The sequence below is a fragment of the Dendropsophus ebraccatus genome, chromosome 5 (genome assembly GCF_027789765.1).
Source record: "Dendropsophus ebraccatus isolate aDenEbr1 chromosome 5, aDenEbr1.pat, whole genome shotgun sequence".
NCBI classification, from domain to species: domain Eukaryota; kingdom Metazoa; phylum Chordata; class Amphibia; order Anura; family Hylidae; genus Dendropsophus; species Dendropsophus ebraccatus.
This window is the reverse complement of record NC_091458.1, coordinates 122514861-122530324: the sequence shown is the minus strand read 5'-3', so window position 1 is coordinate 122530324 and position 15464 is coordinate 122514861. Positions and strand designations below refer to the sequence as shown.

The 15464-nt window shown below is 41.9% G+C and overlaps 1 protein-coding gene across 1 annotated transcript in view; it reads right to left on the bottom strand.

Annotated features, from left to right (window-relative positions):
• The window catches only part of LOC138794189 (uncharacterized), a 316322-nt gene that overhangs the window by 58252 nt on the left and 242606 nt on the right, over positions 1 to 15464 (bottom strand). The window contains exons 85-87 of the mRNA XM_069972965.1: positions 7888 to 8009; positions 4667 to 4847; positions 2645 to 2736 (exon numbers count right to left, since the gene is read on the bottom strand). Of these exons, the coding sequence (XP_069829066.1) occupies positions 2645 to 2736; positions 4667 to 4847; positions 7888 to 8009 (395 nt within the window). The remainder of the gene's footprint in view (positions 1 to 2644; positions 2737 to 4666; positions 4848 to 7887; positions 8010 to 15464) is intronic.

Sequence of the window (15464 nt, the reverse complement as noted above, 5' to 3'; positions counted from 1 at the left end):
GGGGGACTGCTCTGTATGCCGATCCTGGGGGACTGCTGTGTATGCCGATCCTGGGGGACTGCTCTGTATGCCGATCCTGGGGGACTGCTCTGTATGCCGATCCTGGGGGACTGCTCTGTATGCAGATCTTGGGGACTGCTCTTTATGCAGATCCTAGGGGACTGCACTGTATACAGATCCTAGGGGACTGCTTTGTCTGCAGATCCTGGGGGACTTCTTTGTCCTGGCCATATTAGTTTAAGGCAAAATACTTTTACCTTTACCATTATGAATTACATGACAGATGATAGGAGAGCGGACAGATTCTCTATACTTGTTCTGTATTCTGCCTGTCTGATCATTGCTGTATTCTCTTCTATTGCCTGCAGCATGATGATAATAATAATAATAATTATTTGTATAGCGCCAACAGATTCCGCACGCTACTCCACTGTATCTGTGTACACCTGCTATCTTATCGCTACCGTGTATGGCAGCATTATTGATTATATTGGTGTTTGTGCAGTGGTAGCTTACACATTAATCAAAAAAACCTTGTGTATTGGGGCCCCCACCTATTTGCCATTTATAATACTTATGTCTTCTTGGCAAATCATTGGATCCCCTAAAGGCCCTATTCCACGGAATGATAATCGTCCCGTGGAATAGAAGGCAACGATCAGCCGACATCATTCATGATCTGCTGGTGCTGCTGTATGCTATCGGCTTCCCGGACGATCTAGCGATTACCAGGGCAGCCCCCTCGCAGCTCCCCCCGGACTCACCCGCTCACTGCTACCGCATGGAGAAGCGCTCATTTGCTCCTCAAGTCGGCCCGTGGAATAAGGCCTTAAGGCACCAGGGCCCAGGTGTGGCTGCTACCTTTGTACACCCTATAGCTCCACCACGGTGGGTGTTGTATATTGACACTGTCTATCTCAATCATCTTACATGCTTTGGGTATTACCAAACTTAATTGAAATTTGAAAGCTCCTTATGACAGACATCATTAAAATGCAATAAACAGCAATTAAACTTCACCCACTACTAGTGATTTACATGTCTAATTAACTTCAATAAATATAGAAATTAACACAAAGCATAAATGATAAATGAATAACCTGCAGAACCATATGAGCATGGTATTTATGTGCGTGAAGCTCGAGTTTGTTGTTATTAAAAGATTAGGCTGTGTGTATTAGACCCCAATTACATGTTGAATGAAGCATTAAGAATAATGCTTTGGGTTGAGTAGGCTTTAATTGCAATTAAGTGGATTGCTTGAATCCTTCAGCAATATGATTCCGTCTCTGGAGATTCTCACGATAAGGTACGTGGACACATTTATATTTTAGATATAAATATTAATAACGCAAATTGTAGACATTACACAACTGCATAAATAATAAATTGGCTTTTAAAATAGCCCTTAACATGTTCAGCGTTCAAAAAAGAAAATCATATATTAGGTAATTTGGAGATAATAATTAATATGATCTACAGGCTATAATTATGATAATATAGGAGCCGGAAAAAACAGCACAAAATACTATAAATTATAATTTTTTTAGACTATTGTATTTGACCAAAAAACTAAACAATTTTTATGTCGGCCAGAAATATTATTTAATTAGTAGCAAATTAGTCACTATAGCAAATTTGCACTATATCAAATTTATTTTCATTCAAATTTCTCTATTTTGGAGACTGAATGTAAATTTTGCTATCTTCCAATTCTGTGCTTTCTGATTTCAATAGATCCAGTGGTCTTCCAGAGTAGAAATTCAAAAAAAAAAAACAAAAAAAAAACAATATTAGTAATATATCACTGTGTTCAGTATTTGAGAGACATCATAGCTAATCTCTACCCGTTAGTTCGCGAATAAAGATGAGCAAACTTCCCAAAAGAATCAGCTGCAAATCAGTCCTGAATTTAATTTAGATTTGTCAACCAATTTGTATTTGGCTGTACACTGGCCCTGCCTGGTGCAGAGTGCAAAAAACCTATTGGCCAGACAGCAAGCAGTGATGTATCAAGCATCACTGCTTACTATGCAGGAGCATTTCCTTCTGTCTACAGGAATCCCTGCTACTCACATAGGTTCTGTTGTGCCTTAGAGTGCTAGGGTACCATCAAAACTACTGTAGATACTGAACAGAAGACATACACTGTATGCCTTGCTGCTTTGTGATCACATAAACCATACACCCCTTTTTCCCAAGAAAGCAGGCAGCAATGCTTGGAACAACAATGCCTATTGTTGAGTAGCAGGGTTCCTGTCTTTGACTTGACTCTCTGCTCCTCTACATTGTTTGTTTGTGTTCTATGCTAAGGCACCATGAAAACTACATACTGAACAGCAAGGCATATATTGTATGTCTCTCTGATCAGTGACCAGTTGGCAAAGAACAACAAATCTATTTTTTGTTATTCAGAATTTATTTTTATTTAGAATGTCTTGTTCATCAGTGCTGCTCCTCATGTACACACATAACTAATCCGGAAATACTTGTTGAAAGGAAGTGCTGCTAATGTCTTGGTACTAGATAACAAATAACATCTTTAGAGGTATAGTAAAAACCAAGCCTTAAAGGGTTTCGAGCTGTATATCTAATAGAAAGCTAATGGTACAGTATATTTCAGAAGTAAACCTGTTCCACTTACTTTTTCAAGATGTGCTAGAAAATCTTGCGGAAAAGATGCTCCCAGCTCAGAAATAAGCCACACACAGAACTGTCTCTCCTCTTTCTGTGAAGCTGTAGAAATCAGATTTAGAATGAACAATTTCTATATTGCATGAGGCTGTATGTTTGAGGCTGTATAGCAACCAAAACAAGGAGTGGATTGAAAACACAGAAAGGCTCTGTTCACATAATGTTGTAATTGAGTGGATGGCCGTCATTTAATGGCAAATATTTGCTGTTATTTTAAAACAACGGCTGTTGTATTGAAATAATGGAAGTTATTTACCGTTATATGGCGGCCATCCACTCAATTACACCATTGTGTGAACAGAGCCTTTCTGTGTTTTCAATCCACTCCTGGTTTTGGTTGCTATGAGGACCTGACATGAGGACCAAATACAGCCTCAAATATACATAGTATGAACCCAGTATAATGTTATCAGTGTTAAAAGGATATACTGGTTAGCCACTAGCAGGAATCATGAATGGGGCACGTAATGCATCAGGGTTCCTCAACAAGTAGACTTACTGGGAGCCCCCACAGTCTCGAGAATGGGACTTTGAATGTAGCAGCAATGCGCAGCCTCAACAACCACTCAATTTATTTTGTATAGGAGTGCCAAACGCAGCTGAGCGCTGAAGCACTGGGAGTGTAGAAGCCAAAATGGACAAGAAACTACTCTCAGGTAAAATACTCTCAGGTAAAATAATGATGGTGTGGACCTTAAAAGAGGGGAAATAAAGTAAAGATACAGTGGTAATGATCTGGAAACTGCACTGTGGTGAGAGAAGTTCACCAACTTCTCCACCATGCTTGTTTTTAGATCTAAGGTCCATCATAAGTTAGAGCGGCAAGGGAGTTGGTGTCAGACAGATACAAATACGCACAATAACAGTGCACCTCTGCAGTGTAATTTAGACTGTAACTTTGAACAGTAATAAACTTAAATAAAATTGTTCAACTTAATATGTAAATTATTAGAGATAAGCAAGAAGTGAAATATTCAAAACTTCAAAAATCGATTTGAGTAGACCGCGATGCTCAACTTTTCGATCAAATATCGAATCCCATAAAAGTCTATGGGAAAAAATGCCTGTGACTTAGTGGTCTTTAAGTGGTCGAATTTACAATAGGTTTCCGAGTCCACCATGACACCTCGGAAAATTATGCAAACACCTCTGGAATGCAACTGGGAGAGCAGGGGAAGCATGCCTCGGTGCATCTAACACGCCAAAGTCACAGCATTATGCCACTATCACAGCCTATCAACAATACACTACAAACACTCTCAGTATACAACCGAATACCCAATAAATATGATTTTTTCGAAATGTCTTAAGGCAACAGGCGTTCCAATGGTTAATGTGACGCACAGAACGCAAAACAGTAGTACCAAATTATATATTTTTGGCACACTCTCATTATACAGCTATATACCCTATCTCTGAGGTTCTCACCAAGTCGATACACTGCAGCCTATTCCTCACAGTGCACTCCAGCTGTATTTCGAATAGTGTACTATTCGATCGAATACCTACTTGGTCGAGCAGTACTTGCTGATCTCTATAGATTATATGTAGGCATCAATTATAAAGTAGTCTTTAAAGGTGAATGTAGCTTTTAAATAGTAGATAACTGTTAGAAGAATAGAATCCCTTACTAGTGTTGAGCACACTTCATGAAAATGTTCGGGTTTGGCGACAGTCTATGTTACCAGATGGCCGCATTCCCCTGATAAGTTCCTAAAGTGGAAACATGGCCATAGGCTGTATCCATGTTTTCCAGGTAGTCCTCAGGTTGCCTCTGCCTTTTCCAGGCGTGGGGAGTTAAATGCCGACCATTCGGATTCGGAGATTCTGCCAAACCGAGACATTTTCATGAAGCTTGCTCAACACTGCTTACTAGCTGCATAAGTCTCTGTCTTTCTTTAAATACAGCATATCAAACTAGTCAAATATCTGATCTATCATGACAAAAGACAGGCTAAACGTGTCACCATACCTTGCATTTTTGCAGCATATTTCAGGCTCTTGGCGAGATTCTTCAGCACGGCCTTTGATGCCAGATGAAGATTTTCTATAATGAGCCAGCCATTGTGATTCATTGTGTCATTTAGTGCTGCTTTCACCTCTTCTTCATTTCCATTCGTCATACTGACTGTGAACAATGGTATGCTTTTCTCCTAGAAACAAGGGAACATCATAACGTTTCTTCACGGTAAAACACAAATATGTAAGGGGCAAGGAGAATGTATTTATATTTCTCTATGTTACGTACCAGTTATTAGAACGGCTTTTTGTTTTTATGATTAAACACACTTGGCATATCATAAGACTGAAGTCACTTGTCTTTCTGAATGGAGGAGTAAAAGCAATGCATTTGCTAACATAATAAAAAAGTAATGTGCATTCAGGACAGCTGTGCACAGCATGAAGCTTGAGGATACCTGTCTGTAACTTCAGTGCATCTGGCTGTCCTCACCAGGGTGGCACATTTGTTCCAATCCTCCTATTTATATTCTGAATATCCCTGATTATTATAATAATGAAGGGCCCGTTCACACTATAGAATCGGCACAAAATTATGTATGGAATCCCCCGCATGGACTCGGCACTAAATCCTGATTTCTATCTGTTTGAATTGGAGGGCTTGCGCACCTATGCTCTCCATGCCACTATTTGAGCAAGCCCTCCCATTCAAACAGATAGAAAGCAGGATTCAGCAACGAGTCCACGCAGGGGCATTCCGCATGGAATTTTGGTGCTGTTTCCATAGTGTAAACGGGCCCTAAGAATTACTCTATAACCATAAGGCCATGTTCACACTACATACATTTTTGTAAAACTATGGCAGTTGTTGCCGATTGCAACAACAGCCGTGATTAATACGAAAATATACGTTACATTGCTGTCTATGGAATCCCTTTCAATGAATAGCGGCTGCAGAAAACCCTGTCAGTGCACACTATGAAGTGTGCAGTGCAGTGGAGAGTTCTGATGTGGGCGTGCACGGATGCGCCCGCATCAGAACTCAGCGGCACTAAACATCATCTGGCCATTACTGCAGTACTGTCTTTACTGAGACCGGCCGTTCCGGTCTGTGAACATGGCCTAATACCGGACTATGCAAAAGACATAACAGGAAAGTATATTTTTTTCAATTCCTGATACCATTACTTGTCTTTATCTATATCTTTGATAGCTATACCGTTTGATCATATATTGCAAATTCTTATTTCTGTGCCTCTATGTCTAGTAAGTATTAAAGATAACTACACGTACTAGCATATGCTTAAAATAGGGGATACAGACTGATAATAAGGGAGATGTCTGACTTTTCATATACAGCTGTGGTCATGTAGAAAATAATAAAAAGCCTAAGCTTATCTGTCGGCACTCTCCCGGTGTCTTCCTGTGGTGTCGCTGGTGTCCTCCACTGACTGAATTCATGTCAGGAGTAAAAGCCCGCTCAGCCAATCACTGGCCACAGCGCTATCCTGTCTCATTCAGCGATTGGCTGAGTGGGCTGTCGCTACCGAGACTGAAACATGCCATAAAGAATAACCATGTTGTAATGATATATTCCCTGTTGTATAGTTATGTTAAAAAGGAAGTGCTGTAAAATATCAACGTTTTATACCACAAATGGATAACATCCTGCACAAGTGTTTTTGTTATGTACATCTTTTCAGCGAGGACTCAAAGCGCCAAGATTATCACCGTTTCTCATGCATGATGCGGTTATTTCAATCAAGAGCACATTGTGTGAAGCACAAGCTACTGGCACAGGATGCCAAGCGAAAATAAATAAAACAAGACGCCGCAGATTAACAGGAAGCATTCCTTTACGCTGTTACTCAGCAAGTTGCCATCTACAATGTACGTCTGTCTCATCTATTACTTGCCACAATGCAAGAAAGAGGATTCATCATTACAGATCATTAAAATGAATGTTAGGAAACTCAAAGAAATAAACTTAATTATGATCTTTCAATGTTCTTCCCCCAAAAATCCATAAAATTATTATGAAAAGAAACAACCTCATATTATGTTGTTTAAAATGAATGCTGGCAAAAAGATAATATACTGCAATCAATTTTGAGAAATGGAAACAATGTAAGAATGCATTGCACATTACATTTCATTGTTATACCTCTCGGTGGGATAGGTTTTTTCACAAAGATAGTCAATGGCAAATGTTTGCATACATTTGGGGTATAGTCTTCAAACATGTATGCTGTATATAATGTCTGAACATATGAATACTATCTAGAATTCCAATGGCAACGATGTAACATTTAACTTCTCTGGCTAAGCAAGACAGATGACCCAGGGGCGTAACTAGAAATGGCTGGGCCACCCCACCTTCCTGACTGACCACTACGTCGTCAAGTGTAGTCATAACGGCATAACTGCAAGTGCTTGCCAGGAGTGCTTGCACTTAAAGGGACATTTGTAGAACCCGGGAGTAACGCTTGTCCACCTGGTGCTGCAAATGATGAGAGCTCAGGGGGCCCAGTGTATTGCAGGAGCGGGCAATGGGGCCCCCGATGCGGCGGGACCCATAGCAGCCACTATGACTGCTACCATGGTAGTTACGACCCTGCTGATGCCCCTTATGATTAACCCTTTCTTGGAATACAGTATCTCTAAACTACTTCTGTTCTTCTAGGTACTCATTTCTTTAATCTAGAATTGATTAATAAAACTGAAAGATGTTCCCTGGACTTCTCTGGACTGCTTTTCATTTATTTAGGCTTTGTTAACTCAGCGAGACGCACTTGGTGAAACGTAGTCTCAGATTTCCATTACATATGTATCCGGACGCAGATTAGCCACATCTTGGACACAGGGCTGATGCGTTCTAGAACTATATGCTTAGAATAAGGGATATGTTCCCCCTAAAAACAAAAATAAACTGTGTGCACACCCAAAAAACAATGCGGCTTCTGGTGCTCCCTTTGGCATGTGATGCATGCACAATGAGAACCAAAATACCACATGTAAACATAGCCTAGGGGTAAGTAGGCTTCCAAATAATAAAACTTTTTTATTAAGTCAAGGGTGAACAGGGTATTTAAACGAAATAGAGAAATGTCACCATCTTCAATGACATTGATAACAACCCCCCTCACCCTCTGCTAGTTACATTTTATTCCAAAAAAGATCCCCACACGTGTGATGCCCAATATCCACCAGGGAACCAAATCACTGATCCATTACCTTTGCTGAGCGGCAAATGGCTTCTTTGGCTTTGCATCTCATGATAACTCCTCCAGGTGAAAGTATGTTGGGTTTGTTGGAAGGTTCAAGAACTAAAACACCAAATGTATTCTCCTCCAATACTAAAAAAAAAAAAAAAAGATTATGTAAATATTTGATAAAGTCATTTACCACTGTCACTAAGTGTATGAAAGGAGCAACTAACCTAAAGTCTGCAGCCGTGCCCGGATTAGTTGTCAGACACTGCACCCTACCAGCTCGAAGAGTACACCCGTCTGTTGCTGTTTTACTATGAATTTAGTATTTAAGCAAGTGTAACAGCCAGAAACGCTCCAAGATGCAACCAACTAAATCCAATATCCAGAAGCTTCCTGTCATATGCAATTAACATTCAGATGTGTTTCAGCACTAAGGCTCCGTTCACATGGAGCAAAACTAACAGGATTCCCGCCAGCCTTCCTGTCATAATGACAGTCTATGGGAGGCTCACGTGCCTCCTCTCTCCGCGTCTCTCTGCGCTGAAGAGTGGACATGTCCATTCTTCAGCGCGGAGAAAGGAGGCGCGCGAGCCTCCCATAGACTGTTAATATGACAGGGACGCTGGTGGGATTCCACCAGTTTTGCTCCATGTGAACAGAGCCTTATACAGAAAAACAGTTGTGTTAATAACTATTTCACTTAATAGCCAGTTGGGAAGCACAGTAACGGGGAAGAGGTTCCCTTTATGCCCAATGGGAGATCAATTTACATCTACACTAAAGATAAGTGTATAGATTTCTATGGGTGTCTTTGTTTCTATGTGTGAGTGAGCACATTTTGCAGGTGATTATGCAGGGTCCACATGAACATGCCTCAGCATGGATGCACCATCCCAGGTCATAAAATTAAATGATATAAAATGAATTGATAATATAATACCTCTATTAGATTGTGCTCTAGAGATCACATGAGTCGCAATTGCACCCGGCTAATGTGATCTCTACAGAATAATCTAATAGGATCTCAGTGCGGCCCAGCTACTTTGGCCATCTTCCGCTTTATTAAGGCAGTAAACAAACTAACAAAACCAAGGGGGATCGTTGTTTGCCACAATTTGAAAAGAGCTGCTCATCACCAGGAGGACATTACAGATAGGATGGGTGAGAGGTGACCGTCTGCCATAGTGACAGCAACTGAATCCATATCCATAAAGATTTTATGACAGTGCACCTTATGCTGATTTAAGCTATACCTTGACATCTTATGAGATTCCCACCAAGATGTCTCATTTTGCCACACAGGACAGTCTCAATTGGAAACAGTAATATTACTGTGTGAATTCCAACACAGAACTAATTGAGGGAGTTGCAACATAAAACCAACTGTGTGAATTGCAACATAACACCGTGCGGCTTGCATCCTTTGGCTATGTTCACACTACGTATATGTCCAGCCGCATATTTTCCGCGGCCGGACATATACGTATGAAACTCCGTCCGGGACTTCACGCAAGTTGCGGCCGGATACGTACGGAACGCAAACTTACGCCCGTAGTGTACTTAGGGTTCCTGAGCGCTCTTCGTAGCGAACTGACAGCGGTCTTTTACTTGGAAATCTTCGCCTAGCCCCGGACACCCCACAGAACCTTTTGGATCGGCACAAAAAGCTTTCAAAATGAAGAAATCACCACTATGTACGGGACCGCATGTAACGCTACGGGCGTAAGTTACAGCATTTCCGTCCCGAAATAATGGTCTGGCTCATTTTTTATGGCGCCGCATACGATCCGGGCGTAAGTTCGTACGTAGTGTGAACTGTGCGGCCGTAGATCGTATAATTTACATTGTACGCAAACTACGTAAGTTTCCGGCCGCTTATTCACGGAACGCGCTACGGCCGGAAACTTACATAGTGTGAACCCAGCCTAAAACTAACATTGTGTGAATTGGACTTAGAATGAATTGTGTGAATATGTTTTATTATCCAAAGCCACTCAAACAATACTAACGTGATTTTTATTCTGTACAAGATCCTTAAGAGCAGCATGTACACAATTTATCATTTATTATGGTGGAAAGCTGTGTATATATAGTTGTTATTATTATATTGATTTTTTAGCATAACTTCTAAATATGTTTACACCTTAAGGCCAGGTTCAGACTATGTAACTGTGCGGCTGTATTTGCGGCTGTAATTGTGCGGCGGTATTTTTGGTGGTTCATGCGTACGCTGGAAAGTATAGGATATACGGCTGCACAGGGCACACTATGTATGAATCTACGGCCCTATCGTAAACGGACCCGTAAAAAATGAACAAGACCATTGTTTGCGGCTGGACATGCGGCCGAGGATTGACAGGCGGTCCGTACGGAGTACTTCAAAAATAGCCGGCAATGATGCCGAATGCCGATGCCTCTAATAGTTAATATATTAAATTAATAAAACACATTCTCTTTGTAATAAAGTCCCTTTCGTTAATCAATAATTTAATTCTAACGAATCCATCATTTTGCAATTAAATATACTGTTAAAATAAATAGATATATACATAAATGTATATTTATATATATATTTATTTTTTGACAGAATATTTAATTGCACAATGATGGATTCGTTAGAATTAAATTATTGACCAACGAAACTGAATTTATTTCAACGAAATTGTGTTTTATTAATTAAATATTAATTAGTACAGGAAGCTCCATAAGCCGTTAATTCATATTCCCGGCAATAGAGCATTCTGTACTAATCATCACTTTACTTTAATGAAAACATCAAATGTTTCTTCTAATTATGTTATCACAATAGCATTATTAGAAGAAACATTTAGAATTATATGTGCGCTCAGCTGATTGGCTGATCGGCTCAGCGCACATATAATGAGCCGGTCCGCAGTACAGTGACTTCATTGTGCTGCAGACCAGCGAAGAGGACACATCGGGGTGAGTATAGAGCTCTCCCCACCCCCTCCCCAGCACTGCACCCCCCCCAGCAAGGAAGGGGGGGTCAGTTAACCCCTTCCTTGCTGGGATGGGTGCAGTCTGACATCAGTCTGGCCCCCAAGGGGTTAAGGGGGATGCAATACATCCTCCCTTAACCCCTTGGGGGACAGACTGTAAGCAGCGATCTGTAAAGATGCTGCATACTGTAAGGAGCACAACACCGCTCACAATGATGGGTGTTGTGCTCATGGTCAATGAGGGGTGTGGGGGTGTTTTTATTTGAATAAAAAATTTTTTTTACTTGTGTCTTGTCTTTATTTCTTTACTTTATAGACTTAGTAGTGGAAGCCGTCTAATAGACGGAATCCATTACTAAGTTGGGGCCTAGTGTTAGCCGGTATAAAATGGCTAACACTAACCCCCTATTATTACCCCAGTACCCAATGCCACCAGGGGTACTGGGAAGAGCCGGGTGCCAATGGTCCCGGAGCATCAAAATTGGCGCTCCTGGACCGGGCGGCAGCAGGCTGGTAAGATTTAGGCTGGGGAGGGCCTAAAACAATGGCTCTTCCCACCCTGGTCTTACCAGGCTGCTGTCGTTTGGTTTTTAACCGGGCTGGTTATAAAAATAGGGGGGACCCTATGCGTTTTTCTTTTTTAATAAATAATAAAAAAAAAACGCATAGGGTTCCCCCTATTTTTATAACCAGCCGGGTTAAAAACCAAACGACAGCAGCCTGGTAACACCAGGGTGGGAAGAGCCATTGTTTTAGGCCCTCCCCAGCCTAAATCTTACCAGCCTGCTGCCGCCCCAGTCCAGGAGCGCCAATTTTGACGCTCCGGGACCACTGGCACCCGGCTCTTCCCAGTACCCCTGGTGGCATTGGGTACTGGGGTAATAATGGGGGGTTAGTGTTAGCCATTTTATACCGGCTAACACTAGGCCCCAACTTAGTAATGGATTCCGTCTATTAGACGGCTTCCACTACTAAGTCTATAAAATAAAGAAATAAAGACAAGACACAAGTAAAAAAAAAAAATTATTCAAATAAAAACACCCCCACACCCCTCATTGACCATTTTATTAAAAAAAAACATTAAAAACGCTGGTCATCGACGTAGTCCACGGAATCCGACGTAATCCCCAGGATACCGATATCTGAAAAACAAAAAGGGAGAAACACACAAAAAACACACAAACAGGAGCACAACACCCATCATTGTGAGCGGTGTTGTGCTCCTTACAGTATGCAGCATCTTTACAGATCGCTGCTTACAGTCTGGCCCCCAAGGGGTTAAGGGAGGATGTATTGCATCCCCCTTAACCCCTTGGGGGCCAGACTGATGTCAGACTGCACCCATCCCAGCAAGGAAGGGGTTAACTGACCCCCCCTTCCTTGCTGGGGGGGTGCAGTGCTGGGGAGGGGGTGGGGAGAGCTCTATACTCACCCCGATGTGTCCTCTTCGCTGGTCCGCAGCACAATGAAGTCACTGTACTGCGGACCGGCTCATTATATGTGCGCTGAGCCGATCAGCCAATCAGCTGAGCGCACATATAATTCTAAATGTTTCTTCTAATAATGCTATTGTGATAACATAATTAGAAGAAACATTTGATGTTTTCATTAAAGTAAAGTGATAATTAGTACAGAAAGCTCTATTGCCGGCATATGAATTAACGGCTTATGGAGCTTCCTGTACTAATTAATATTTAATTAATAAAACACAATTTCGTTGAAATAAATTCAGTTGCGTTGGTCAATAATTTAATTCTAAGGAATCCATCATTGTGCAATTAAATATACTGTAAAAAATATATATATATAAATATACATTTATTTATATATCTATTTATTTTAACAGTATATTTAATTGCAAAATGATGGATTCGTTAGAATTAAATTATTGACCAACGAAAGGCACTTTATTACAACGAAAATGTGTTTTATTATTTTAATAGATTAACCATGAGAGACATCGGAAAACTGCAGAGGATCGCAAACCCTGGTAATAGCAATTCATGTAAACTGTGTTCCCTGCTTTCCCAGATGCATCCAGAGGTGTTTATTTGTTATTTTTAGTTGAACCAGATTTCCAAGTAAATGACCGTATGTTTTGAGCCGCATGTCTATTTTTTTCCACGGCCGGAGTTTCATCCGCACATTTACAGCCGCATAAAAAATACAGCCGCACAGTTACATAGTGTGAAACTAGCCAAACAGGTCTTTAGTTTTTAATATAAACATTTTTTCTCTAGAAACACCTTGAAAGCCAACCCTTTATTCCTGTACGAGATAGTGTTGTGCACTTACTCAGTAAGTTTATTCCGTTGATTGTTGGACTGATCGAGCATATCACAATCAATAGCGTTTGCAAAATGCAAATATATTTCTCATAAAACATTTATTGTATAGCACAATGTAAAAGCTTTTAGTGTGGTTCTATAAGTGTGGATGTGCATAGAAAGATTGTTGGCCTTACATATAATATATCAGAATCCTACAACATTTATGGATTAGATAGTTTTATTAAAGCTAAACCATTCTAATCAGAATTTTTGTCTATGAAATACATTGCTGATTTTCCAATATTTCCCACCTACAAAGAATAAAAAGGTCTGTAATTTTTATTGTAGGTACACCTCAACTTTGAGAGCTAGAATCTATTAAAAAAAAAAAATCAGAAAGTCACAGTGTTTGATTTTTAAATAATTTTCTTGCATTTTATTGCATGAAATAAGTAATTGATAAAATAGAAAAACAGAACTTAATATTTAGTACAGAAACTTAAAACCTTTGTTTGCAAATAAAGAGTACAGACGTTTCCTGTAGTTCTTGAAGGAATTTTGTCCCACTCCTCTATACAGACCTTCTCCAGTCTTTTAGGTTTTGGGAGCCGTCGTTGGGCAACAGTGCTCCCTTCAAAGATTTTCAGGGGGTTCAGGTGTGGAGAATGGCTAGGCCACTTCAGGACCTTGAAATGCTCATTACGGAGCCACTTCTTATTTACCATGGCAGTGTGTTTTGGGTCATTGTCATGCTGGAAGATCCAACAACGACCCATCTTCAGTGCATTTAATGAGGGAAGGTAATTGTTGGTCAAAACTTTGCTATACATGGCCCCATCCATCCTTGTCCTGTCCCCTTTGCAGAAAATCGTAATCGTAAAGTATAATGTTTCCATCCCCTTGCCTAACGGTTGGGACTGAGTTCTTAGAGTTGTACTCATCCTTCTTCCTCCACCAAACAAGAGAGTGGAGTTGATAGCAAAAACTTATATTTTGGTCTCATCTGATTGAATGACCTTCTCACATGCCCCCTGTGGATCATCCAGACGATCATTGGTGAACTTTAGACAGGCCCGGACGTGTGCTGGCCTCAGCAGGGAGATCTTGCGATGTAGTGTATTACTGACCATAATATTTGAGACTGTGGACTCAGCTCTCTCTTTGGGTCATTAACCAGGTCCTCCCATGTAATTCTGGGCTGATTCCTGACCTATTTCAGAATCATCATTACCCTACCAGATTTTGCATGAAGCCCCAGACGGAGGAAAATTGAACGTCATCTTGTGCATCTTCCATTTTCTAATAACTGCGCCAAAAGTTGTTGCCTTCTCACCAAGCTGCTTGCCTATTGTCTTGTAGCCTGTCTCAGCCTTGTGCAGGTCTACAATTCTGGTGTCCTTAGACAGTGTAACGCCTGGAGTAGTGGATCCACTGGACCGTCACCAGCGATGGCACTAACCTCACCAGGGAGTGGAGTCTAAGGGGCCGCTGGTTTTCACCAGAGCCCGCCGCAAGGCGGGATGGACTTGCTGCGGCAGGCGACCCCCAGGTCGCTACCCCTGGCTTGGTTGCTGGTGACGGCAGGCGAGGCGTGGCAGGAGCAGTAGGCAGGAGATGGTACTGGCAGAGGTCTGTAGGCGTGACCGCAGGTGACAGGCTGAACACAGGAGCAATGGTGAAACAGGGGAACAGGAACCAGGAACAAGGACTAGGGACCAGGTAGCGGATAGGTATCAGGAACAAGGACTTGGGACCAGGTAGCGGATAGGAATCAGGAACAACAGGGGGCTGGGCCAAACGCTATGGGAAGCATGTAGAGGCTCCAACACAAGGGACAGGGCATGCTGGGATTTATAGGGAGTGCTAGGTGCAATTAACCAATTAAGGGCGGACTGGCCCTTTAAATCTGAGACAGCCGGCGCGCGCGCGCCCTAGGAGGCGGGGACGCGCGCGCCGGCCGGCACAGACGGAGACAGGAGCGGAGGAGAGGTGAGGCGCCCCCAGGGGCCGAACTAGCAGCGCCGGGTCCCTGCACAAGGACGGCGGCTGCATGGGGCAGGAGGAGGTCGCGGCGGTGGCCCGGAACACGGGCCGCCGCCGCCGCGGCCGTGACAGACAGCTCTTTGTTCTTGGCCATGGTGGAGAGGTTGGAGTGTGACTGATTGAGTGTGAGTTTGAGTTTTATACAGGATATTAGTTCAAACTGGTGCAGTTAATACAGGTAATGAGCACAGGAGGAGGACTTCTTAAAAGCGACTCTGTACCCACAATCTGACCCCCCCTCCAAACCAATTGTACCTTCGGATAGCTGCTTTTAATCCAAGATCTGTCCTGGGATCCGTTCAGCAGGTGATGCAGTTATGGTCCTA